Source organism: Bos javanicus, chromosome 6 (genome assembly GCF_032452875.1).
Source record: "Bos javanicus breed banteng chromosome 6, ARS-OSU_banteng_1.0, whole genome shotgun sequence".
NCBI classification, from domain to species: domain Eukaryota; kingdom Metazoa; phylum Chordata; class Mammalia; order Artiodactyla; family Bovidae; genus Bos; species Bos javanicus.
This window is the reverse complement of record NC_083873.1, coordinates 116,524,474-116,551,077: the sequence shown is the minus strand read 5'-3', so window position 1 is coordinate 116,551,077 and position 26,604 is coordinate 116,524,474. Positions and strand designations below refer to the sequence as shown.

At 41.5% G+C, this 26,604-nt stretch overlaps 1 protein-coding gene across 5 annotated transcripts; it reads right to left on the bottom strand.

The window, feature by feature from the left end:
• Positions 1-1,822: 1,822 nt before the first annotated feature.
• HAUS3 (HAUS augmin like complex subunit 3) lies at positions 1,823-26,604 on the bottom strand. 5 transcript variants are annotated; one of them, XM_061421128.1, is made up of 7 exons: positions 26,473-26,601; positions 25,328-25,686; positions 23,918-24,964; positions 22,103-22,542; positions 20,150-20,378; positions 3,419-3,719; positions 1,823-2,964 (listed from the first exon to the last, which is right to left on the bottom strand). In XM_061421128.1, the coding sequence occupies exons 3-6, from the start codon at positions 24,818-24,820 to the stop codon at positions 3,465-3,467; spliced, it is 1,827 nt and encodes a 608-aa protein (XP_061277112.1). In that variant the 5' UTR covers positions 24,821-24,964; positions 25,328-25,686; positions 26,473-26,601; the 3' UTR covers positions 1,823-2,964; positions 3,419-3,464. The 5 variants fall into 5 exon arrangements, with proteins under 5 accessions (XP_061277112.1, XP_061277110.1, XP_061277113.1 ...); XM_061421126.1 differs by having other exon boundaries at positions 1,823-3,719; XM_061421129.1 differs by lacking the exon at positions 26,473-26,601 and adding an exon at positions 26,412-26,451 and having other exon boundaries at positions 1,823-3,719.

Below are 26,604 nucleotides of genomic sequence, written 5' to 3'. Positions count from 1 at the left end.
TGACTGCAGCCATGAAATTAAAAGACACTTACTCCTTGGAAGGAAAGTTATGACCAACCTAGACAGCATATTAAAAAGCAGAGATATTATTTTGCCAATGAAGGTTCATCTAGTCAAGGCTATGGTTTTTCCAGTGGTCATGTATGAATGTGAGAGTTGGACTATTGCCGGGGTCCAGCCCCGGCTGATCCAGGGTATTCGAAGGAGAGACGGCATCGGCGACCTATTTATTTAAATATTCATCAAAGATATAAAGAGTAATAGAATGAGGATAGCTCAGTGAGGAAATTCAGTGGAGAAAAGAGGCTGAATAATTCAGCCAGAAGGTGAGAGAAAGAACGACATGGGGAGACCAAGTTTCAGTGAACAAGGCCTGCACTTTATTTTCCAAAGTAGTTTATATACCTTAAGTTATGCATAGAGGATAATGGGGGAAGGGGTAGAGTCATGCAGTAAGCCAGGCTTTCTTCCTGCAAACTTATCATATGCAAAAGTTTAGGTGATTTGCATCATCTTCTGGCCCGGAGGCCTGTTAACATTTTAAGACCCTTTCTTCAGAAAACTTATTTTTCTCTAAAGGTGATTAGGCAGGCGCCACCCTCCAAAAGCATTAAAGTTGCATTCCTATAGGGCAAAGGTGTGGTGGGCTACAACAAAAAAGAATTAACTCAAGGGTCCAAGGTTACAAACATTAAAGTTACTACTTACACCAATTATATTAATCAATACACTGCCAGGGACACAGCAGGTAAGGGATATGGAGACAGCAGCAAACATTGGCCCAACAAGTGAAAAACCCTTCACCAATACAATTTCTAATCAATCTTTTAACTGCTCAAAGGAATCTGTATTTAGACAGTTTAGAACATCTCATGCCTCTCACAGTTGGGAGGCTCTGAGCAATCACATGTGGCCGGAAAAACCTATTCAGGCAAGCTAGAGGACTTCCAAAGGAGTTTGTAGGTTGAAACACTATCACACCCAGGAACTTTATTAACTGGAGCTGTAAGTTAACTCTTTTTTTAGAGAGAGGTAGTGGGGGACAGCCCTCCGTAAAGTCAGAGGTGTAGGTGAGAGTACAAAGCAGAAAGTAGGCAGACTCTGGTTTTGGGGGTAGATGCTCGAGAATTTCCAGGGGGACTCCTGAGGCTCGATCCTGCCTTTGTGTATGCCGAGCCTCCTTCCTCATGACCTTTGCTACGGGCGGAGTTCCTCACACTGGCTCCCGGCAGTTATAGACTTCCAGTTGAGCTATTCCAGATCCTGAAAGATGATGCTGTGAAGGTGCTGCACTCAATATGCAGTATGCCGGGAGATGGCTCCCGGCAGACTGTAAAGAAAGCTGAGCGCCGAAGAATTGATGCTTTTGAACTGTGGTGTTGGAGAAGACTTTTGAGAGCCCCTTGGACTGCAAGGAGATCCAACCAGTCCATCCTAAAGGAGGCCAGTCCTGGGTGTTCACTGGAAGGGCTGATGCTAAAGCTGAAACTCCAATACTTTGGCCATTTCACGTGAAGTTGATTCATTGGAAAAGACTCTGATGCTGGGAGGGATTGGGGGCAGGAGGAGACGGGGACGACAGAGGATGAGATGGCCGGATGGCATCACCGACTCAATGGACGTGAGTTTGAGTGAATTCCGAGAGTTGGTGATGGACAGGGAGGCCTGGCGTGCTGCAATTCATGGGGTCGCAAAGAGTCAGACACGACTGAGCGACTGAACTGAACTGAACTGAGAGCCCATGTTCAGGGGGCGAGTAATGCTGAGGAAACAGGAGGATGAAGGGGCAGATAAAAACAGAAGTGACTCCATCACAAGGCTGTGGCAAGGCAGGCGCTAGTTTCATAGCATTCATTTTCGTTTTCCTCAAAGTAACAGAAGAAAAAAAGCAGGGAGAATGGAACAGACTGGTGAAGGGCAGATGTGGGTTTTCTACTACAAGAGATACTTGTTTCCCCAAAGCCCCTCCAAATTAAGAATAAAGATGAAAGGCAACAGGGGGGTGAGCTCTCGGCCGGCTCCCCGCAGCAAAGCCACGCAGCGGGGGTGCTCATTCAGCCCCGAGCCCAGAGGTCACGGCCCCCAGTGGCTCCGGGGCAGGCCCTTCCTGTCCTTTGGCTTCCAGGTGCCTGGCGGCCTGGGGCAGTGCTGGGCTTGCAGCCATGGCCTTCCTGTCTCCACCTCCCTCGCCATGTGGCTTCTCTGTGTCTGTGTCCACGTTCCCTTCTGCTCATAAGGACGTCTGTCAGCTTGGCTCAAGCCCACCTAAGGACCTCGTTTTAACTTGACATCTGCAGAGACTCCCGCTTCCAAAGCAGGTTGCACCCGCCAGATGGCGTTAGGTAGAACATGCCTTTGGGCAGGACGCAGGTCCACGCACACCAGTCATTCTGGGTCCCTCTCAGAGCGAGTTTCTGGTGTGAGCCAGCGCCTTCCACACCGCCTGGAACCCGCACCCCGAGCCCCGTCACCCCCGCCCCCTCCTGTGGTCTGCGCTCTTTCTCTTTTGCCTGTGCCTGCGCCGCCCCCCGCCGCGTGGCAGCTCTCTGCCTTTGGTTCTGTGCCTGAGGGTTTGCACCACAGTCTGCTCCCGATGACTCCTGGGCCTGGAGATCCTGAGCTGATCCAGGCCTGCAGGGCCACCCTGTGGCCCCGGGGAGAACCGGCTTCCTGCCCCCAGTGGGTCTGGGGGTTCCTGGGGCACCTGTGCTGGGAGAGGAGCTTTGCTCGCTGAGCCAAGGCCGGCTGGGCTCTGAGGAGGCCCCTGCTTCGGCTGCCACCGCCCAGTTCTCTGCAAACACCACCTCACTAGGAAACGCAGTCTTTCCTTCCCTTTGGATGAGCCCTGCCGGAGGAGGCACAGCTTTTGCTGTGGGGACAGTGCTCGCTCCTCCACCCTGCAGGCAGGACCGTCCACTCTGTCTTCAGAGCCGCAGTGCTGGGGCACTCATACACCCCAAACTCCTGTCACAGAGGGAGGGAGAGCAGAAGGGAGGCAGGAAGACGGGAGGCAGAGGGGGAGGAGGGGGGGAGGAGGGGACATATTTAGCATGATTTTTGTAAAAAATAAAAACGGAGTAGCTATGGTCCAGGTTGGAGGAGGAAATGGCAACCCGCTGCAGTATTCTTGCCTGGAGAATCCCATGGACAGAGGAGCTGGCGGGCTGCAGCCCATGGGGTCACAAAGGGTCAGACACAACTGAAGCGACTGAGCACAAGCACACACAGGGTCCGGGCACCCACAGTGCAGCCAGGAGTCCAGTGTGGATGTGGTTCAGACACTTCCTGCATCGCTGAGAGCTTGCAGTTCTCTGAACTGCATCAAACTCAAGGACACCACCAGCCCTGTTCAAAACAACACCTGTGAGCAGCGGCCACCTGCAACCTTGCAGCTTCAAAGTCCCCCACTCATACTCACTTAGCTTCTTCCAGCTCCGATCCGGATCCTTGGGAAGCACTTTCTGTCAGCAAGCCACGTGCTGCCTCTCTAGGCCCGCACCTTGTAGGCTGCAGCTCACAATTCCAGTGCTTGGATCTGGGCTGCACACCCCAAACCAACCCCCAATGAATGCCTCCTGATTACAACCAGGTCTTCGCTCTTGGGCACCGGAGGGAAGAAGCAAGCAACCATTAGGGCTTTCGGTCCTGGGGGCTGACAGCTCTGGCCTCGTCCTGCCTTCTTTTTGGCGCTGGGCTGTTTGCCATGGACATGTGTGACCCTGTGTGGGGTTGAGATTTGACGTCAGATGAAGGAAGTGCATCAGAGAGGCCCCTCCTCCCCTTCCGCACCCTGACCCTGGCCCTGGGAGGACCCCGTAGTCCACACACTTGTGATCTGTGACAAAAACAACATATGGGGGTGGGGATGGGACTAAGTGGGAGCAAAGTTTTGTAAGCTATTGAAACTGTGCATATTAATTCAGAATAGATTATTATAAATTGTTACTTGTAATACACAGAACCAATAAGATAATAAAAAATATATGTATATATTCCCTCCTCCCCAAAACAAAAATACTTAAGACAAATAGAAAACAAGTAGCAAAGTTGGTGGAAGGAAGTCCTTGTTTCTCAGTAATTACACTAAACATAAGTGTACTGAATTCTCTAATAAAATAAGCCAAAAAAGTGGAGACCACTAAAATGTCTATCAACTGAGGAAGATAACAAAATGTGTATCTATACAATGGAATTTTATCCAGCCAAAAAAGGAATGATGCACTGACATATGCTACAGCATGGATGAACGTTGAACACATTATGCTAAGTGAAAAAAATAGACACAAAGAGCTACGCATCACATGACTGCATTTAGATACATTATTAAATAGGCCATGAAAGCCATATAGCCTATATTAGGTTATTGGGCCATAAAGAAGGATGAGCACCGAAGAACTGATGCTTTTGAACTGTGGTGCTGGAGAAGACTCTTGACAGTCCCTTGGACTGCAAGGAGATCCAACCAGTCCATTCTAAAGGAGACCAGTCCTGAATATTCACTGGAAGGACTGATGCTGAAGCTGAAGCTCCAATACTTTGGCCACCTGATGCGAAGAGCCAGCTCACTAGAAAAGACCGTGATGCTGGGAAAGATCGAAGGCGGGAGAAGGGGACAACAGAGGATGAGATGGTTGGATGGCATCACCAACTCGATGGACATGAGTTTAAACAAGTTCTGGGAGATGGTGAAGTACACGGAAGCCTGGTGTGCTGCAGTCCATGGGGTTACAAGGTCCATGGGATCCATGGGGTCCGACACCATTGAGTGAACATCATTAGTACAGGCAAATTCATGGAGATATTAACCGGCAGATTAATCTGAAGTTGTCAGGGTCTGAGAGGAGGGGGAAATGTGGAGTGCCTGCTAAATGGCCACAGGGTTCCTTATCAGTTCAGTTCAGTTGTTCAGTCGTGTCCGACTCTTTGCGACCCCATGGACTGCAGCACGCCATGCTTCCTTTTCTATCACCAGCTCTCGGAACTTGCTCAAAGTCATGTCCACTGAGTCGGTGATGCCATCCAATCGCCTCATTCTGCCTTCAATCTTTCCCAGCTTCAGGGTCTTTTCTAATGAGTCAGTTCTTCGCATCAGGTGGCCAAAGTTTTGGAGTTTCAGCTTCAGCATCAGTCCTTCCAGTGAATATTCAGGACTGATTTCCTTTAGGATTGAGTGGTTTGATCTCCTTGCAGTCCAGGGGACTCCCAAGAGTCTTCTCCAACACCACAGTTCAGAAGCATCAGCTTCTCAGACAGATGTGTCTGATACCAGGGGAAAAACAACAGATGTGTGGCCCCTTACTCCACCTGCTGGCTCTCCATCCTCACCCTGTGCTCACCCCTGGCTCTGGCTGGCTGTCCGCAAGCCCCGTGGCTGCGGGTTCCCTATTCCAGCACCAGGACGGTCTTCCAGGATTACGGCCTTAATCTTGGCCGGAACCACGGCTCTTCAAAGGGACCCCAGGAGAAGACTGATTCCACTGCTTTTACAGAGAAGCACATCGGAATGTTGGACACTGGGTGGATGGCCTACGCCTGAAGTGAGGTTGCCAGATTTATGTTCTTTCCAGATGAAATGTGGAGCCGCTAGCAACAGGAAACCAGAGATCAAGCCGTAAGCCTTTGGACTGGGAACACTGACTCCAGGACCCGAGACTACCAGAGAACTCCTAACCCTAGGGAATATTAAATAGTGAGCACTCCCACCAAGGAAACCACTTCAATACAAGACCCGGCATCACACAGCTACCAGTAGTGCCCTGCGCAGGACACCTCATCCAAACGACAAATAAGACAAAAATACACACCCGATCATCAGCAGGCGGGATTACCGCCTCACTCAGCCCTGCCCATCAGAGGAAAAGCAAAGAGACTCAGCACAAATCCCACCCTGTGCGAAGCTTACACGAACCACTGGACCAACCTTATGAGGGCAGAAACCAAAAGGAAGGAAGATTTCAACCTTAAAGCCTGGGAAAAGGAGACTTCAAACACAATAAGCTTTAAAAATAATAATAATGAACAGGCAGAGAAATACTGAACAGATGAAGGAAAAAACTAGAAACACAGAAGTCCAAATAAATGAAGGGGAAATAGGTGAACCACCTGAAGAATTCACAAGCATGATAGTAAAGATGATCAAAACCTTGCAAACAGAATGAAGAAATCACAAGAATTAATTAACAAAGACGCAGAAGAATTAAAGAATAAATGTAGAGAGACAAACATACAATTACTGAAATTAAACATACTCTAGAAGGAATCCGTAGCAGGATATCTGAAGCAAAGAACAGATCAGTGAGCTGGAAGATAAAATGGTGGAAATAACTGCTGAAGAGCAGAATCCAGTAAAAAGAATGAAAAGAATTGAGGCTAGCCTCAGAGACCTCTGGAACAAAATTAAATGTGCCAACATTTGAATTATAGGGATCCTGGAAGAAGAAGAGAAAAAGAAAGGGTATGAGAAAAATTTTGAAGAGATTATAGTAGAAAATTTTCCCAATAGGGAAAAGGAAATAGTCAATCAAGTCCAAGGAGAAACACCCCATGCAAATGGAAAGCAAAAGAAAGCTGGAGAAGCAATCCTCATATCAGGCAAAACAGACCTTAAAATAAAAATATTACAAGAGACAAGGACACTACATAATGATCAAAGGATCACTTCAAGAGGAAGACATAACAATTGTAAATATCTATGTACCCAATATAGAAGCACCTCAGTACATAAGACAAACACTAAGACATAAAAGGAGAAGTTCACAGTAACCTGAATAATGGTAGGAGACTCTAACACCCCACTCACACCAATGGACAGATCATCAAAACAGAAAGTTAATAAGGAAACACAAGTCCTAAATGATATATATTAGATGAGATGGATCTCACTGAAATCTTCAGGACATTCCATCCAAATGCAGAAGAATACACCTTCTTCTCAAGTGCACATGGAATATTCTCCAAGACAGACCACATCTGGAGTCACAAATCAAACCTCAGTAAATTTAAGAAAACTGAAATCGTATCAGGCATCTTTTCCGGCCACAATGCTATGAGACTAGGTATCAATTACAAGAAAAAAACTGTAAAAAACACAAACACATGCAGATGAAACAACAGATTTCCAAGTAACCAACAGGTTACTGAAGGAATCAAAAGGGAAATCAAAAAATTTCTAGAAAGAAATGACAATGAAAACACGACAAATCAAAACCTATGGGACACAGCAAAAGCAGTTCCAAGAAGGAAGTTTATAGCAATACAATCCTCCCTCAAGAAACAAGAAAAACCTCAAACAGACAACCTAAATTTACACCTAAAACAATTGGGAAAAGAACAACAACAACAAAAAACTCCAAAATTAGCAGAAAGAAAGAAATCATGAAGATGAGAGCAGAAATAAATGAAAAGAAATAAAAGAAACAATAGTAAAGATTAATAAAACTAAAAGCTGCTTCTTTGAAAAGATAAAATTGACAAACCTTTAGCCAGACTCGTCAAGGAAAAAAAAGAATCAAGTCAACAAAATTAGAAATGATAAAGGAGAGGTTACAATAGACAATGGAAAAATACAAAGGATTATAAGAGACTATTATGAACAACTACATGGCAATAAAATGGACAAAATGGACAGATTCTTAGAAAAGTTCAATCTTCCAAGACTGAAACAGGAAGAAACAGAAATTATGAACAACCCAATTACAAGCACTGAAATCGAAGCTGTGATCAAAAATCTCCCCCCAAAAAAACAAAAGCCCAGGAGCAGATGGCTTCACAGGAGAATTCTGTCAAACATTTAGAGAAGAGCTGATGCCTATCCTTCTAAAACTCTTCCAAAAAATTGCAGTGGAAGGAGTACTTCCAAACGCAAGACCACCATCACCCTGTTACCAAAATCAGACAAAGACAACACAAAAAAATCTACAGGCCAATATCGCTGATGAACATAGATGCAAAAATCCTCAACAAAACTTTAGCAAACAGAATTCAACAACACATTAAAAAGCTCATACACCATGATCAAGTTGGATTTACTTCAGGGATGCAAGGATTCTTCAATATGTGCAAATCAATCAATGTGATACACCATATTAACAAACTGAAAGATGAAAACCATATGATAATCTTAACAGATACACAAAAAGCCTTAGACAAAACTCAGCACCCATTTATGATTAAAACTCTTCAAAAAATGGGCACAGAAGGAACCTACCTCAACATAGTAAAGGCCATATATGATAAGCCTATAGCAAACATTCTTCTCAATGGTGAAAAACTGAAAGTATTCCCCCTAAGATCAGGAGGAAGACGAGGGTGTCCACTCTCACCACTATTATTCAACATAGTTCTGGAAGTCCTAGCTACAGCAATCAGAGAAGAAAAAGAAATAAAAGGAATCCAGATCAGAAAAGAAGTAAAGCTCTGTTTGCAGATGACATGATACTGTACATAGAAAACCCTAAGGATACTATCAGAAATTTCCTAGAGCTAATCAGTGAATTTAGCAGTCACAGGATACAAAATCAATACACAGAAATCACTCGCATTTCTATACACTAACAATGAAAACTCAGAAAGAGAAATTAAGGAATCAATCCCATTCACCATTACTACAAAAAGAATAAAATACCTAGGAATAAACATACCTAAGAAGACAAAAGAACTGTACACAGAAAATTATAAGACACTGATGAAAGAAATCAAAGATAACATAAACAGATGGAGAGATATTCCATGTTCCTGGGGAGGAAGAATCAATATTGTGAAAATGACTATACTACTATACTAAACGCAATCTACAGATTCAATGCGATCCCTATGAAATTACCAATGGCATTTTTCACAGACCTAGAACAAAAAATTTCACGATTCACATGGAAACACAAAAGACCCCAAACAGTCAAAGCAGTCTTGAAAAAGAAGAATGGAGCTGGAGGAAGCTACCTTCCTGACTTCAGATTATACTACAAAGCTACAGTGATCAAGACAGTATGGTACTGGGACACCAACAGACATATAGACCAATGGAACAAGACAGAAAGCCCAGAAATAAACCCATGCACCTACGGATACCTTATTTTTGACAAAGGAGGCAAGACTATACAATGGGGCAAAGACAGCCTCTTCAATAAATGGTGCTGGGAAAACTGGACAGTTACATGTGAAAGAATGAAATTAGAACACTTCTTAACAGCATACACAAAGATCAACTCAAAATGGATTAAAGATCTAAATGTAAGACCAGAAACTATAAAACTCTTAGATGAAAATGTAGGCAGAACACTCGATGACATAAATCAAAGCAAGATCCTCTATGACCACCTCCTAGAATAATGGAAATAAAAACTAAAGCAAACAAGTGGGACCTGATTAAACTTAAAAGCCTTTTGCACAGCAAAGGAAACTATAAGCAAGGTGAAAAGACAATCCTCAGAATGGGAGAAAATAGCCAATGAAACAACTGACAAAGGATTAATTTCCAAAATATACAAGTAGCTCATACAACTCAATACAAGAAAAACAACCAATCAAAAAGTGGGAAAAGACCTAAAAACACTTTTCTCCAAAGACATACAGATGGCTCACACACACACATGTAAAGAGCTCAACACCTCTCATTATTAAAGAAATGCAAATCAAAACCACAATGAGATATCACCTCACACCAGTCAGAATGGCCACCATCAAAAAGTCTGCAAACAATAAATGCTGGAGAGGGTGTGGAGAAAAGGAACACTCTTGCACTGCTGGTGGGTATGGAAATTGATACAGCCACTATGGAAGACGGTGGGGAGAGTCCTTAAAAAACCAGAAATAAAACCACCACATGATCCAGCAATCCCACTCCTAGGCATATACCCTGCTGCTGCTGCTAAGTCGCTTCAGTCGTGTCCGACTCTGTGTGACCCCACAGACGGCAGCCCACCAGGCTCCCCGTCCCTGGGATTCTACAGGCAAGAACACTGGAGTGGGTTGTCATTTCCTTCTCCAATGCATGAAAGTGAAGTCGCTCAGTTGTGTCCGACCCTCAGCGACCCCATGGACTGCGGCCCCATGGGCTCCTCCATCCATGAGATTTTCCACGCAACAGTACTGGAGTGGGGTGCCATCGCCTACTCTGGGCATATACCCTAGGAAACCAAAATTGAAAAGATACATGTATTCCATTGTTCACTGCAGCACTATTTACAACAGCCAGAACACGGAAGCAACCTAGATATCCACTGACAGATGAATGGATAAAGAAGCTGCAGTACATATACACAATGGAATAGTCAACATGAAGTCACTCAGTCGACTCTTCGAGACCCCAAGGACTTTAGCCCACCAGGGTCCTCCATCCATGGGATTCTCCAGGCAAGAGTACTGGAGTGGGTTGCCATTTCCTTCTTCAGGGGATCTTCCCGACCCAGGGATCAAACCCAGGTCTCCCGCATTGTAGGCAGACGCTTTACCATCTGAGCCACCAGAGAATTCAATGGAATAGTACTCAGCCATAAAATGGAACACATTTGAGCCAGTTCTACTTAGGTGGATGAACCTAGAGTCTATTATATAGAGTGAAGTAAGTCAGAAAGATAAATACCATATACTAATGCATAGATGGAGAAGGCAATGGCAACCCACTCCAGTACTCTTAGCTGGAAAATCCCATGGACGGAGGAGCCTGGTAGGCTGCAGTCCATGGGGTCTCAGAGAGTCGGACACGACTGAGCGACTTCACTTTCACTTTTCACTTTCATGCATTGGAGAAGGAAATGGCAACCCACTCCAGTGTTCTTGCCTGGAGAATCCCAAGGACGGCAGAGCCTGGTGGCTGCTGTCTATGGGGTCGCACAGAGTCGGACATGACTGAGGTGACTTAGCAGCAGCAGCAGCAGCAATGCATATATACAGAATCTAGAAAAATGGTACTGAAAAATTTATTTGCAGGGCAGCAATGGAGAAACAGACATAGAGAACAGAGTTCTGGACATGGGGAGAGGGGAGGAGAGGGTGAGATGTATGGAGAGAGCAACATGGAAACTTACATTACCATATGTAAAACAGATAGCCAATGGGAATTTGCTATATGTCTCAGGAAACTCAAACAGGAGCTCTGTATCAACAGAGAGGGGTGGGATGGGAGGGAGATGGGGGGCAGTTTCAAAAGGAAGGGGATATATGTAAACCTATGGCTGATTCATGTTGAGGTTTGACAGAAAACAACAAAATTCTGTAAAGCAATTATTAAAAAATAAATAAAATTTTTTTAAAAAAAGGTTACCAGGAATAAGTGCCACAAAGCAAATTCTCAAGGTATAAAAAGCACTGGTACTCTGAACATGTAAGAAATAAACCAAATTGATATAATACTCAAAATTCATTAAATGAAATGGTTCATCGACCTCAGACTTAAAATTTTCATAATGTTTATTATCTGTATTCTTCTCCTAAATATGTAAAGCACATGCAGTGAAGATTTCATTTTTGGCAATTTTCAGTCTTCAAGACCAATGGTCTTAATCTTTGATTGGTTTTCTAAGTTCTCCACAATATTTTTCAGATAATCTTCATCTTTTAAAAAATATACATATAATTCTCTTTCCACTTGATGCAGCTTATTAGATGCCAAAAGTTTTCTTTTTGTCTTCACATCAGCAAAAATATCAGTAAGAAGATGATTCAGTTTATTTAGCTGAGATTCAACTTGATGAAACTGCTCCGTTAACTCCTAAAAGGAAAGTAATAATGCTTTTTAATTCAAAATCACTATTCATAATACCAATCATAAATCTTAAATGTAATTTACATAGGAAGAATCTAAATGATATAATGATTATTCCCACAACCTCAACCATAAAAGACCTCAATTAAAAATCCATAGCAGGATTAACAAAAAGTCTACGTAAGATCCATTGAAACAACTTCTGCAGGCAAGTTTAAGGGATTCAAAGCAAACTCCTACTCCCTGAAGAGTATTTGATATGCAAACTGTTCTGCATATTTATACGTTCAACAAGTATTCTGAATGCCTACCTCATACCATGCACTGTTTTAGAGTCTACAACTATAAAAATGAACACCAAAAAAAAAAAAAGAACACCATTTCCTTCATGGAACTTAACACTCTGCCAAAGTAATCAAACCTTGTTTTAGCCTAACCTGTTTACTCCAGACATCAGAGGTACTGATAAAACCTTGAAATGAAGCAATTACCAATATAAAGTAATTGTCTTAATCTGGATTTTTCTTTTTTCACACTGTTACAGAAGATGGAATTACACGTAACATTCAACTATCCTGATTTACCATGTAATTCTTCTCAAAAACCTAAACATTCTGGACCCCCCACATTTGATAACTGAAATTCCTCACTTCTTAACATTAAAAGCAGCTTAGGTTTTCTAACCATCAGCCAGTAGTATCAAAGAGGTTCTCAGACAATCTGTAGCTATAACTACACCTCAACCTTCGACCACTTCTCAGAATGATCCACAGTATGGTAATCACCTGATGCTTGCTGTGAATAGATTCCTATACCTCACTCCACACTAAATCACTCTGCAACAAAGCCAGAAGCCACATTTCAACAGGCTCCCTGGTGATTTTAATGTACAAGTTCAAGAGTACTAGCTTGTCATACACATGTCATAAATGCCAGCTCCAAAGAGCAGTACTTCTTAAACTACAGTAAAAAAAAAAAAAAAATCAAGTGGTATCCACAGTAAGTGGCCTCTGAGGAAAAACCCTGTAAACTGGAAAACAGTGAGAAATATCTCACCTTTAACTCCAATACTAAAGATCTTAATAGTTACTAAAATAATACTACAAATACTGAAAAATATTCAACTTTATTAATAAAAATGAAAGTTAAAATTCATATGGATGACATTTTGTATCTCACTGGGCTAGGAAAAAATGTAAAATAATGATACCCAATGACATTATAGTAAAATCACCATATTTTAGTGATTTTAGAATGGACTCTTTCACACTTTAACATAACTGAAATCAATATGCACTGTATAATTAAGAGCATCATGTAACTGTTATTGACCAGACAGTCATAAGAAGCACTTTATCATATATATAACACCCCGCACTGCTTCCCTAGTGGCTCAGATGGTAAAGTGTCTGTCCGCAATGCAGGAGACCCGGGTTCGATCCCTGGGTTGGGAAGATTCCCAGGAGAAGGAAATGGCAGCCCACTCCAGTATTCTTGCCTGGAAAATGCCATGGACCTCGGAGCCCAGTAGGTTACTGTTCATGGGGTCGCAAAGAGTCAGACACGACTGAGCAACTTCACTTCACTTCACTTCACTGCAAGACCTGCAGGGTCTTAGTTCCCCAACCAGGGATCAAAGCCATGCCCCTGCACTGGAAGCGTGGAGTCCTAACCACTGCCACGCCAGGGGATTCCAGCACCTTTTTTGAAAATTCTTACTGTGCTTAAGACACACAGCACGAGGTCTCCCCTCCTAACAACCCAAGGGCGCAGCACTGCACTGTTAGCTGTTAGCACAATGTTGCATAGCAGATGCTAGGACTTGTTCCCTTCGCCTGAAGTGAGACTTGACGCCTACTGATGAACAACTCTCCATCACCGGCAACCACCACTGTACTCTGTGCTTCTAACGAGTCTATTTTAGATGGCCCACAGTAAGTGAATCATGCGCTGTTTCTTGGGACTAGCTTATTTTCGCTTAGCATAATCTCCTCAAGGTTCATTCATGTTGTGGTATTCTGAGGTTTTTTTAAGGCTGAATAATATTTCACTGTATGTATATACTACATTTTCTTTTTCCATTCCTCCATAGATGGACGTTTAGGTTTTTTCTACAGCTTAGCTATTACAAGTAGGACTGCAATGAACATGTGAGTGGAGACATCTCTTTAATATCCTATTTTTATTTCCTCTGGATGAATACCCAGAAGGAGGATTACAGGATCATACAGTAGTTCTATTTTAATTTTTTTGAGGAAATTCCATACCGTTTTCCACAGCAGCTTCACCATTTTGCACTCCCACCGATAATGTACCAGGGCTCCAATGTCCCCACACCCTCACCAACACTACTCTTTTGGTTTTTTGATAATAGTCATAATAGGTGTAAGGTGATATCTCAACTGTGGTTTTGCCTTGCATTTCTCTGATAATTAGTGACACCGAGCAACTACTCATAATAAACCTGTTGGCCATTTATATATCTTCTTTAGAGAAATGTCTATTCAAGTCCTTAGCCCAGTTTAAAATTAGGTCATTTAGTTTTTTGCCTTTTCATACTGTTCATGGGGTTCTTGAGGCAAGAATACTGGAGTGGTCTGCCATTCCCATTTCCAGTGGACCACATTTTATCAGTCAAAGTAAAGAGGAACTAAAGAGCCTCCTGAGGAGGGTGAAAGAAGAGAGTGAAAAAGCTGGCTTAAAACTCAACATTCAAAAAATTAAGATCATGGCATAAGCCCCCATCAGTTCAGTTCAGTCGCTCAGTCGTGTCTGACTCTGCGACCCCATGAATCGCAGCACGCCAGGCCTCCCTGTCCATCACCAACTCCAGGAGTTCACCCAAACTCATGTGCATCGAGTTGGTGATGCCATCCAGCCATCTCATCCTCTGTTGTCCCCTTTTCCTCCTGCCCCCAATCCCTCCCAGCATCAGAGTCTTTTCCAATGAGTCAACTCTTTGCATGAGGTGGCCAAAGTACTGGAGTTTCAGTTTTAGCATCATTCCTTCCAAGGAACACCCAGGGCTGATCTCCTTTAGAATGGACTGGTTGGATCTCCTTGCAGTCCAAGGGATTCTCAAGAGTCTTCTCCAACACCACAGTTCAAAAGCATCAGTTCTTCGGCACTCAGCTTTCTTTACAGTCCAACTCTCACATCCATACATGACCACTGGAAAAACCATAGCCTTTGCCATTTGTTGGCAAAGTAATGTCTCTGCTTTTGAATATGCTATCTATGTTGGTCATAACTTTCCTTCCAAGGAGTAAGCGTCTTTTAATTTCATGGCTGCAGTCACCATCTGCAGTGATTTTGGAGCCCAAAAAAATAAAGTCTGACACTGTTTCCCCATCTATTTCCCAGGAAGTGATGGGACCAGATGCCATGATCTTCGTTTTCTGAATGTTGAGCTTTAAGCCAACTTTTTCACTCTCCTTTTTCACTTTCATCAAGAGGCTTTTTAGTTCCTCTTCACTTTCTGCCATAAGGGTGGTGTCATCTGCATATGTGAGGTTATTGATATTTCTCCCGGCAATCTTGATTCCAGCTTGTGCTTCTTCTAGTCCAGTGTTTCTCATAATATACTCTGCATATAAATTAAATAAGCAGGGTGACAATATATAGCCTTGACGTACTCACTTCATGGCAAATAGAAGAGGAAAAAACGGAAACTGACAGATTTTCTTGGGCCCCAAAATCACTGCAGATGGTAACCGCAGCCAAGAAATGAAAAGACCCTTGCTCCTTGGAAGGAAAGCTATGACAAACCTAGAGAGTGTATTAAAAAGCAGAGACATCACTTGGCTGATCAAAGTCCATATAGTCAAAGCTATGTTCCAGTAGTCATGTACAGATGTGAGAGTTGGACCATAAAGAAAGCTGAGCGCCGAAGAATTGACGCTTTCGAATTGTGGTGCTGGAGAAGATTCTTGAGAGTCCTTGGACAGCAAGGAGATCAAACCAGTCAACCCTAAAGAAAATCAACTGTGAATATTCACTGGAAGGATTGATGCTGAAACTATAGCTCCTACACTCTGGCCACTTGATGTGAAGAGCCGACTCACTGGAAAAGACCCTGATGCTGGAAAGACTGAGGGCAGGAGAAGTGGGAGACAGAGAATGAGACGGCTGGATAGCATCACTGACTCAATGGACATGAATTTGAGCAAATTCCGGGAGACAGCTGAGGGCAGAGGAGTCTGGTGTGCCGTAGTCCATGGGGCTGCAGAGTCAGAAATGACTTACCAACTGAACAATAAGTTTTTTGCTATCACCAACACTGTTTATGTACAGTGTGGAAAAACACAAAAAATACTTTGAGTCAAGAAATAACATAGAAATGGACACTGAATGTGAAGTTTCAGAAATACCTTAATCATTTTAATTGGCTTTTTCCTTTTAATGTATATTCCTAAGGGATATGATAAAAACCTATGTCTATCACACCTAAAAGATATCTTCTAATAGGTATGAAATAAAAATTCTAAATAAGAAAGTGCTGTGTCAGTTTAAATGAAAATGCTTTTTCTTTCTTAGAAACTCGTGAAATTATGGTGTATCACATGATAAATGGTGTCTAGTAGACATTCAAATAGCTGGTGACATTTTAAATAGGTAAACTCCTTTGAAAAGCAATATGGCAGTATCAAAAGCTAAAAAATAATGTGTATAACCCAAGAAACCTCATAATTCTATACTATCTCTAAGAGTTCATCCAAATGGTGGACTGGTTACACAAATTATGACATAGTAATTAAATCAATAGAGTATTATAAACATTAAAAATTAAAATTATTGTAGCATGGAAATGTTTATTTCATAACACTAAATAAAAAGGAAAATATAAAAAATACATAAGTAAAGGAAAAAAGCATCTACTTTGCAAATACTAACCAAAAGAAAAATAGCATAGGAATATTAATATTGGACAAGAGAAAATTAAGACAAAAAGCACAATACAGGGTCATTATATAATGCTAAACAGTTAAATCACTGCAATTTAAATCCACCAGGATAATAATTCACTGCAATTTTAAACTTGGATGTAACTTATAAAATAGACTCAAATATAAATAAAAACTGATAGAACTACAATGAGAAATTTTCAAATCCACCATCATAAGATTTTTAAATAATTATTTAAAAGATCAAGAAGATAGAATCAGTAATAGGAGACTTTAAAAAACTAATCACAAGTATCACTTCATATCCATGAGGATGACTATCACATACTTTTTTAAAAGGGAAAATAACAACTGTAGGTGAGGACATGTAGAAACTAGAACCCTGGTACAGCTGCTGGGTAATGTCAGACAGATTCTCAAAAAGTTAAACACAGGCTTACCATGATTCAGCATTCACTCGTAGGCATATACGCAAAAGGAATGAAAACAGGGACTCAAATTCGTGTACAACGTTCACAGCAGCATTATATACAACAGATAAAAGGTGTAAACAACTCAAGTGTCTATGAACAGATGAACAGTTAAACAGATAAAATGTGATGATAAAACACAGATGAACAGATAAAATGTGGTATATACACACAACAGAATACTCAGCACCAAAAAGGAATGAAATTCTCACACCTGATGCAATATGGATGATACTTAAGGATATTATGCTGAGATAAGCCAAAGACAAAAGGAAAATATTATTATATGATTCTACTTTTATAAGATAACTATAGTAGGCAAATTTATAGAGACAGAAAATGGAATAGAGATTACCAGGGATGGGGAAAAGAAGGAATGGAGAATTAATATTTAACAGGCACAGAGTTTAGCCCATGTGGGATGAGAAAAGTTCTGGAAGTAAATGGTGACACGGCTGCATGACACTGCAAATGTTCTTAACGTCATCATAACTGCACACATTAAAATGGTTAAAATTGTAAATTTTACATTTTGTATATTTTATAATAAAAAATTATTTTAAAAACTAATCATAAGCTGTCTTATTTCAAGAAAAGATAACGTAGTTATTCAGATCAATTCTTCCATAGGAAAAAATGTAAAAAGTGAAATGAAGTATTTTAAAGAGTCAAAAAAAGCAAAATCTTCTAGGACTTCCCTGGTGATCCAGTGATTAAAAATCCAACTTACAATGCAGGGGACACAGATTCGATGCCTGGTCAGGGAACTAAGATCCCACATGCCACAGGGCAACTAGAGAGTCCATGGCACAACTAAAGAGCCTCTGTTCACCGCAACGAGGAAAAGCCCACGCACCACAACAGAAGACCCAGCGCAGCAACAACAACAAAAAACAAAACCCCAAAGCTTCCTGAAACCAACAAAGAGAGAACAAGACTTTAAAAGACTACAAATCCATAAAACGACGCAGACTGGTAAGAGACCCCAGAAGCTGCTTTACTCAATCGCTAATCTTGAAAAAAACGAATCCATGATTCCTGACACTGACAAGAGGAGTGGTGAAGTCCAAGGTCCATAGAAGGTAGGAAGTCAAACAGGAGACTGTCTTTGTAATAAACTAAGGACACCAACAATCTTAAGATCAGGATGGCCAGAGCAGCAAGAGCCCCTGGTTAGAATCACAGTCCAGACAGGAATCATCTGTTGTTGTTCAGTCACTCAGTCGTGTCAAATTCCTTGCAACCCAAGGGACTGTAGCATGCCAGGCTTCCCTGTCCTTCACCATTTCTCCCAGAGCTTACTCAAACTCATGCCCATTGAGTCGGCGATGCCATCCAACCATCTCATCCTCCAAAACAGACTTTGAACCCAGCTTATGGTTCAGAACTGGCAGTGCTCTTAATATCTAAGCGAGCATACACGAAGGCAAAAGACGTTTAAGGAGGGTCTTTTATGTATTTTAATGTATGAGAGTCCTTTCACCAGAAAGATACTGATTTTAAATTTGGATGCCTCAGTAAGTGGTAATGGGACAATCTGGTTGTTCACGGGGAAAAATAACAATAAAATTAGAACTCTATTTCTCATGTCACAAACTCCTGGTGGATTAAAGAACTGAACTAGAACAGCATAAACTTTTAAGATAAAGTAAAAGGGACTGTCATTACTATGTTAAGGGCAAACTTTCACAAGATATAAAAAAGGGCAAACCATAAGAGTGATAAATTACATCAAAATTGAAATCTTAAAAAAAAAAGTCAAAAACTAACAGGTAACAATAAAAAAGAAAAAAACAAGACACAAATAGGGAGCAAACACATGCAGCACACAGCACTGACAAATGGCTGGCGTTTGAAATGCGTGAAAGAACTCCTCCCGAACGGGGCTCAACCGCCACGATCATCAGAGACATGCCAATCGTAACCTCAACGGGACGCTATTTTATATCTTTGCAGAGTGAGAAAACTATAAATGCAAATAGCACTATGTGATGAAAAAAACATCGTAAAAGAGCATCTCTTAAACACTGCTGGTACAATATGGTACAACCACTTCCAAAATCAGTTTGATGTATTATGTAAAACAGAACCTGTTATTCAGCAATTCCACTCCTATGTGAGGTGACAGAGAGAGAGAGACATGCATCTGTAAGACATGCAGCAAGGCTATCCACATCAGTATGATCTACAACAGCAAGAACTGGAAATAATCTAAATGTCTGTCAACAGAACAGGTAATTAGACTGTGGAATTTCACATAAGGGAATACTAACTATACAAAAGAGAAAACTATAAATGAGCTATAAATGAGCTACGTTTTACAAATACCCACATGGATAAAACCCAAAATCATATTAAGAAACAAGCAAGTTACTGAAGAATATATATAATACAATCTATATAAAGTTCAGAAACATACAAAACTAAATAACACACAGTCTGTATTATAAATAAAAGAAAGCAAATGACAAATCTTAGCATAGTTCCTCCCTGAAAAAAGAGAGGAGAATGCTATTAGAAAGTGAAAGTGAAGTCTCTTGGTCATGTCCGACTCTTTGCGACCCCATGGACTGTAGCCTATCAGGCTCCTCTGTCCATGGGATTTTCCAGGCAAGAGTGCTGGAGTGGACTGCCATTTCCTTCTCCAGGGGATCTTCCCAACGACCCAGGAATCAAACCCGGGTCCCCCGCATTGCAGGCAGACGCTTTACCGTCTGAGCCACCAGGGAAGCCTATTAGAAGGAGCTGCTATTACTAAGGGTACACAGAATTTTAAAGATATAAAAGCTATCCTCTGTGTGTTAAAATAAGTGAAAAAAAATACAGGGATGGTGTTTTTTTTTTTTTTAATTCTTACCATAAACATTACATATCCTTTCATATCTGAAATATTTAATAAATTTTAAAAACTTTGACCAAAACTACTTGAAAAATATATGTGATTAAAAATGAGATATAAAAATGTTACTATCAGGGAAATGGGGTAATATTTTCTTCATGTTAACATTTTCTTTAGTATCTTTTACAATGAACATTTTTTTTAAGCATTTTTAATTACCAGGGTAAGCACCTACCTGATCACTAAGCAAAAGCTGATTTCCTCCTTGATACAAAGCTTCACAAAGCATGTTCACATCACTGTTTAGTTTGGACAGAAAGAAAGAATGTTCTTGAGCAGATACTGCCAACTGCTCTTGTACCAAAGAAACCTCCTGTTTTAATTTCTCAGCTACTTCTTCCAGGTTTCCATGGGTTATAAACAATTCTTTTTTCTTATTCTCTCCTTCTAAAAGTTGATAAAGCCTAAAATGTAGAAATAAAAATTAGAAGAAATTCTTAAGTCAGTACAGTTTTCAAAATTATAACCCACTATATTGGGGCATCTTTGGGAAAGCTAACAATTGTAAATATTAATCAAACAATTAAAAACTTTCCAACTACAATACTATCTCATTACAGAAATACATATTCTAATTATCGTATCTGAATTCCCAGTTTTCCCATCTTCCAAGTTTTAGACATAAAATTCTTTTTGACTTTAACTGCCACTAACCTACTTCAATTAAAGTACCCTTCAGAGATACTGCCCTAGAGAACACTTCTTTCACAGAACACAACTATGAGGCAGCAGAAACGGCAAAGAACTTGAAACAGAAGACTGAGGTCTGACGCTGGCTGTCATGTAAGACCTAAGTCAAGTCAACCTTTGAGATTTAATTTTCACGTCTAACATCTACCTAATTTTAAAGGACTGTGGTAGACTTAAAAGAGAAAAATTGAAAATACAAGCTACATAAATATTAATAGTAAACTTGCTACTCCAGTCATGTCTACATTTGCTTGACAAATTAAATTCCTAATGAGCCAAGAGGCCATTGTAATACTTCAAACATTAATGGCAGAAAAGTCCTACAGTACAAACGGAAAAATGTGAGGCAGCACCTTCTACACATATATGACAAAAAGTATCTGCTCTTAGTCTTCCTGAAACTGGTTCAAAGTGAAAAGTAGTGAAAGTGTTAGTTGCTGAGTTGTGTCCAACTCTTTGTGACTCCATGGACTCAGCCTGCCAAGTTCCTCTGTCCATGGAATTCACAAGAATATGGGAGTAAGAAGCCATTCCCGTCTCCAAGGGATCTTCTGGACCCAGGGATCGAACCCGGACTCCTGCACGGCAGGCAAATTCTTCACCATCTGAGCCCCAAGGAAGCCCCAAACCAGTTCAAGCCCAAGGCTAATTCTCTTCTTGTGGAATGTGACCACACAATTCCAGGGGGCACCATTCACACAGAATCATGATTTCAACGCCACCTTCTAAAACTGCAATGACATAGCCCTATCCATGCCCTTCATTTCATTAATAAGAATAAAAAGTATTAGATGATTTTCTTTTAGTCTAGAGAAAAAGCAGCAGAATCCAGATTTTTGAGTCCTTTTACTACTTTAGCTGTTCAACTTCAGTATCTCCATACCATTAATTGCTCAGACATCCAGAAGACACCAGAAGCTAGCAGTCATCCTTACTGATTCACCTGACTAGATGCAAAAATGAAGTCTTCTCTCCTCCCTACCGCCGCCTTCTCCAAATGCAATCAATTCTCTGATCAGCAATACTTGATATACATCAAGATGCATTCAAACTTCCTGCTAGAGTTAGCCTCCTGCCCCAAATCTAAAAATATCTAAATAATAGCATCCAAACATGAATAAAAGCCTTGTATTGTATATTTTCAATTCTCCAAACCATCCACCTCACCTCTAAACCAGCTACTTCTAGATCTAACGTAAATGAAAAAGGTTAGCCTTCAATTTAGAAAAAATTTTAAGAAATTAAATTAACTGAGGAATTGGGGAAAAAAAAAATTAAAAGAAACACAGACCCATATAACAGAAAGGTGGAAGAATACAAACGCCAAAAATGAAGTACAAAGAACTTTTTAAACTTTCACAAATTTTAGTTCAAACTCTAGTACTTAACAAAAACAAACAGAAAAATAATTACTCACTAAAGAAACAAAGAAACTTACCTATGAGTAGAATAATCCTTGGTATCAATGGTATTCCTTGGATTTATCTGCTGAGATACTGATGGATCTGTTAGCATTTCTAATCGCTGGTGGAACATCAAATTACTTTGCTTAAGTAGGTGAACCAAGTTTTCCAGCTGACGATATATGTCCCAATGCTTTCTCAATTCAATTTCATATGATAAATGAAGAAGTTCAAATGATGCCTTTTGCTTTATCAACTGATTTAAAACCAACTCTTGTCTTTCTGTGTAATAGTCTTGTTTAGCAATCTGTCGATCAAAATCTCCCTTTACAACTGGCATATTCAATAACTGGGCATTCTCTTTTACCATAGCAGGCAAAATTTTGTCTTTTATATGAGTGATTTGTTCTTCAAGTTTCAGAATTTCACTGTTCAAGCTAGAAATTTTAGCATCCAAATTATCTTTGCCAAGAGCCTACACAAAGAAAACAATTACATTTCAAACTGTAAATACAAAGTAGGAATAGTTTTTAAATTATTTTCACTTTCCATTTTAGGTTATCAGATAACATATTCACTAATAGAAACTTGTTTTGTATTAACAAAAGCCAAAAACCCAGTTTAAAATGGCACAGAGAAGATGAAACCAAGGGTAAAGCCATTATGAATTGCTAAATTTTAATGCTATTACTACTGTGTAAAATACTATACACATAAATGGCTACCAAAACAGATTTTTTTGGTCAAGTTCGTCTTAAAAAATAAATCACCCATTACCACACTACTTACCAAACACTAACGTATGCTATTTATGCTTTTCTTAAAATAATCTCAGTAGCTATTCTCCCACCCTGCTTGTTGACTTTAGAACTTCTACAGAATGACAGTACTTCACACATCATTCTGAAGTTTGAGACAATTATAGGTATATAGCTTCAGAAAAGCTCTTCTTTTTACTCAACTATCTACTGATTACATGACCAGGAAAGCAAGCTACCCAAGAGTGCAAGTAGATATCTTTAATACATTTGTACATTCTTTAAAAACAATCAAGAGTTTCAATCCACTGAATTGGATTTCATTAGCACCATCCTCTGGTCAGAGCAAATAAGGCAGATTACCTATAACAGCAATAAGGCTCTTTACTCATTCATCATAAAAAAGACGTCAGCCTTATCTGTGTATGAACCAACAAAGAATACAAAAGTACTTTTGAAAATGAGCTAGATAATGTGGTTGGGTTATAATTATTATTTCTCCCCTCCACTAAGATTTATTTGTGTGAAACAATAACACATACCACAACACTGAACAGAAAATAAAATGTAATTACTTACTACATCCCCCTTTCTAAAGTACTTTACTATCAGCATGTGTTAGTCACTCAGTTGTGTCCAGCTATTTGCAACCCCATAGACTATAGCCGTGGAGAAGGCAATGGCAACCCACTCCAGTACTCTTGCCTGGAAAAATCCCATGGATGGAGGAGCCTGGTAGGCTGCAGTCCATGTGGTCGCGAAGAGTCAGACACGACTGAGCGACTTCACTTTCACTTTCCACTTTGATGCATTGGAGAAGGAAATGGCAACCCACTCCAGTGTTCTTGCCTGGAGAATCCCAGGGACGGGGAGCCTGGTGGGCTGCCATCTATGGGGTTGCACAGAGTTGGACACGACTGAAGCAACTTAGCAGCAGCAGCAGCAGACTATAGCCCACCAGCTCCTCCTATGGAATTCTCCAGGCAAGAATACTGTAGTGGGTTGCCATTTCCTTCTCCAGGGGATCTCCCAATATTATTTCGTAATTAACAACAACTTAAATATGAATCCAGTCTCATTTCTCACGCTTACCTTGCTAGTGAGGCTATGAAGATTCTCCTCTGCCCACTTTATACTTGACTTTAGGCTCAAATTATTTGCTTTCAAGTGAATTAACTGATGTTGAGCACAAATGTATGCCAGCTGCAGCCTACCCATTTCTAGCCGTCTCTCCTCAAGAACTTCTTGATTATCACAAATAGATGGTGCCTGCATATCTAAAAGTTGAAAATTTTCTTCATTTGAACTTTCAACTACTTCATGTATACCCTGAAAGAACTGTTTTTTGGTATATAAGGTTAATGCTGCCGTACTTTGCTCTTCTTGGCTTAGATAGTTTTGCAATGAAAACTGAGATAAAAACACCAGTGGATTTGTTCCTTGATCCAAATTAGACCGTCTGAAGAACATCATTAACTTTGCAACTCCATCAGTAAGAGTGTGAAGTTCATTACTGATCTTGTTATTTGTAGCATTTAGAATTCCTTGACTCTGTTTCAGCTTTTTATTGGTTTCTTCTTCTTTAGCATTTAATCTCAGAGATTTGTGACTAGTTACTGAAGCCATCAACTGGCATTTATTACGTCGCTGAATTTTTAGGTTTTTTAATTTCTGCAGAGTTTGAACCTCATCCTCTAATTTCTCTAGCTCTTTGTCATTCAAGGTAGGTGTCTTCAAATCAGAAGTTTTACAAGTTTTAAGAACTTCATCCAATGCTGCTCCTTCTAGGATGGGCTTGCCTGATTTTTGAAGAATGCTAAAAGCTTCCAATTCCTCTTCAGACAATATGTTCTGTTCATTCACATTCCCACAAAACCACTTCAAAAATGGTTCATTTTCAACGAACAACCAGTCAAAATCTTCCCCATTAAGAATATCAGCTTTGGGATAATCAATTTTTTTTAATGTTTCTACAAATTCTTTTCCACAGCTCATGGTTTAACTACCCAAAATTTTGTAACTGATAAGGTTTTAATGGTGTTGATATTTAGAAAATAAGTCCAATACATACAAAACTAATTTTATGTTAAGTCCATAGAGAAGGGGGAAAAATATTTTTAGAATCTATAATAATTTATCCTACAGGGGGGAAAAAAAAAACAAGTATTAGACCACAAAATAAGGCGACTCTATCTTTTAAAGTATTGATAAATATCACATGATATTTGGGAACTATCTAACCCAGAGATAGTTGTAGCTGAAAAGTCTGACAAAGAGAAATAATTAGAGTATTACTCAGAACGCTGAAACAGTAATGAAAGGCTAATTAACAAGAAAATCTTATTTTTTCCAAAGATCAGCAAGTCCGTTTTTAATTCAAAATAGATGGATCTAAATAGATCCACGCCATCACGTGACTAAGCAGCCTCTTTTCCCTGTCCTTTCCAAGAAGACAGAAATAAATATGGTCAGATATTGAGGAACAGTCAACTGAATATTTACCTGAGTGAGTCAGTCAGCAGCCGCATTCACGCAAAAACCAAAGTCAGACACGACCAACCTAGTGCAGAGAAAACTAGGCTTAAGAACCACCGCCGACTTGAACCAAAGGACTCAGCAGTCCTTAAATAAAGGTATTTCAGGCGTTTGTTATTTTCAGCACAGGGACCACTGAATAATCCACGCTGCGAACTCCAGCGACGGGAACAAGAGGTTCAGAGGAGGGACCCAGAAATTTGCGGCACTCTGTGATTCTGTGTCATTCAGCGATGAACGATCGGTGTGCGCGTCAATAAAATACTCGTCCACAGAGACGGCCCAGTCGGCGCGACAAACTGCACAAACCTTAAGCGGGTCAATTCCTAAAAGAAATCAGTGAACAGTCACTGGAAGGACTGATGTTGAAGCTGAAACTCCAATACTTTGGCCACCTGATGCGAAAAACTGACTCATTTGAAAAGACCCTGATGCTGGCAAAACTTGAAGGCAGGACGAGAAGGGGAGACAGAGCATGGATGGCATCACCGACTCGACAAACATGAGTCTGAGTAAATTCCGGGAGTTGGTGCTGCAAAGGGAATCCTGGCGTGCTGCAACCCATGGGGTCGCAAAGAGTCGGACACGACTGAATGACTAAACTGAACTGACTAAGCGGGTGCCGGCCGGCCGGCGGGGTTGGAGTGCGCCCCCCGCATCCCAGCAGAGCCTCCAGGGCCCAGCGGCCTGGGGCCCCGAGAGCCGCGCCCCCCGCCACACCCCACCCTCACTGGAACCCCGTTTCCCGCCGCGCCCCTCGCCTCGATAACCCCACTAGAGTCCGGCTCCCCGCCGGCACTAGAGTCCCCAGTCTTCCGCCGCGCCCCTCGCCCCTCCCGCCGCCCCCCTCATCGACAGTGCAGCCCTCAGTCTCCCGCCGCTGAGCCCCTCGTCCCTCCGGCCGCCCCTCGACCGCACTGGAGTCCCCAGGCTCTCCGGTAGCTCTCCCCGCCCCCTCCTCCTGAGGACCGCGACTGCGCTGAGCGGGAAACTACTCGCGCGCCCGAAAGACGCCCCCAGGGGCGCCCGGAAAGAAGACGCAGCCGCTGACCCGCGCCGCTCCCACCGTCCCACCGCCCGCCTGAGAGAACAGCGAGTCCGTTGCCGCTCACCTCAGGAAGCTCGGCTCGCGCCCCTCAGAAGCCCGCCGCCGCCCAACCTCGCAAGGCCTCATGGGACGCCCACTCCCGCGCAAAGGACCAAAACCTGGCTGGTAGGCGACAGCCTGCGCAGGCGCAATATCG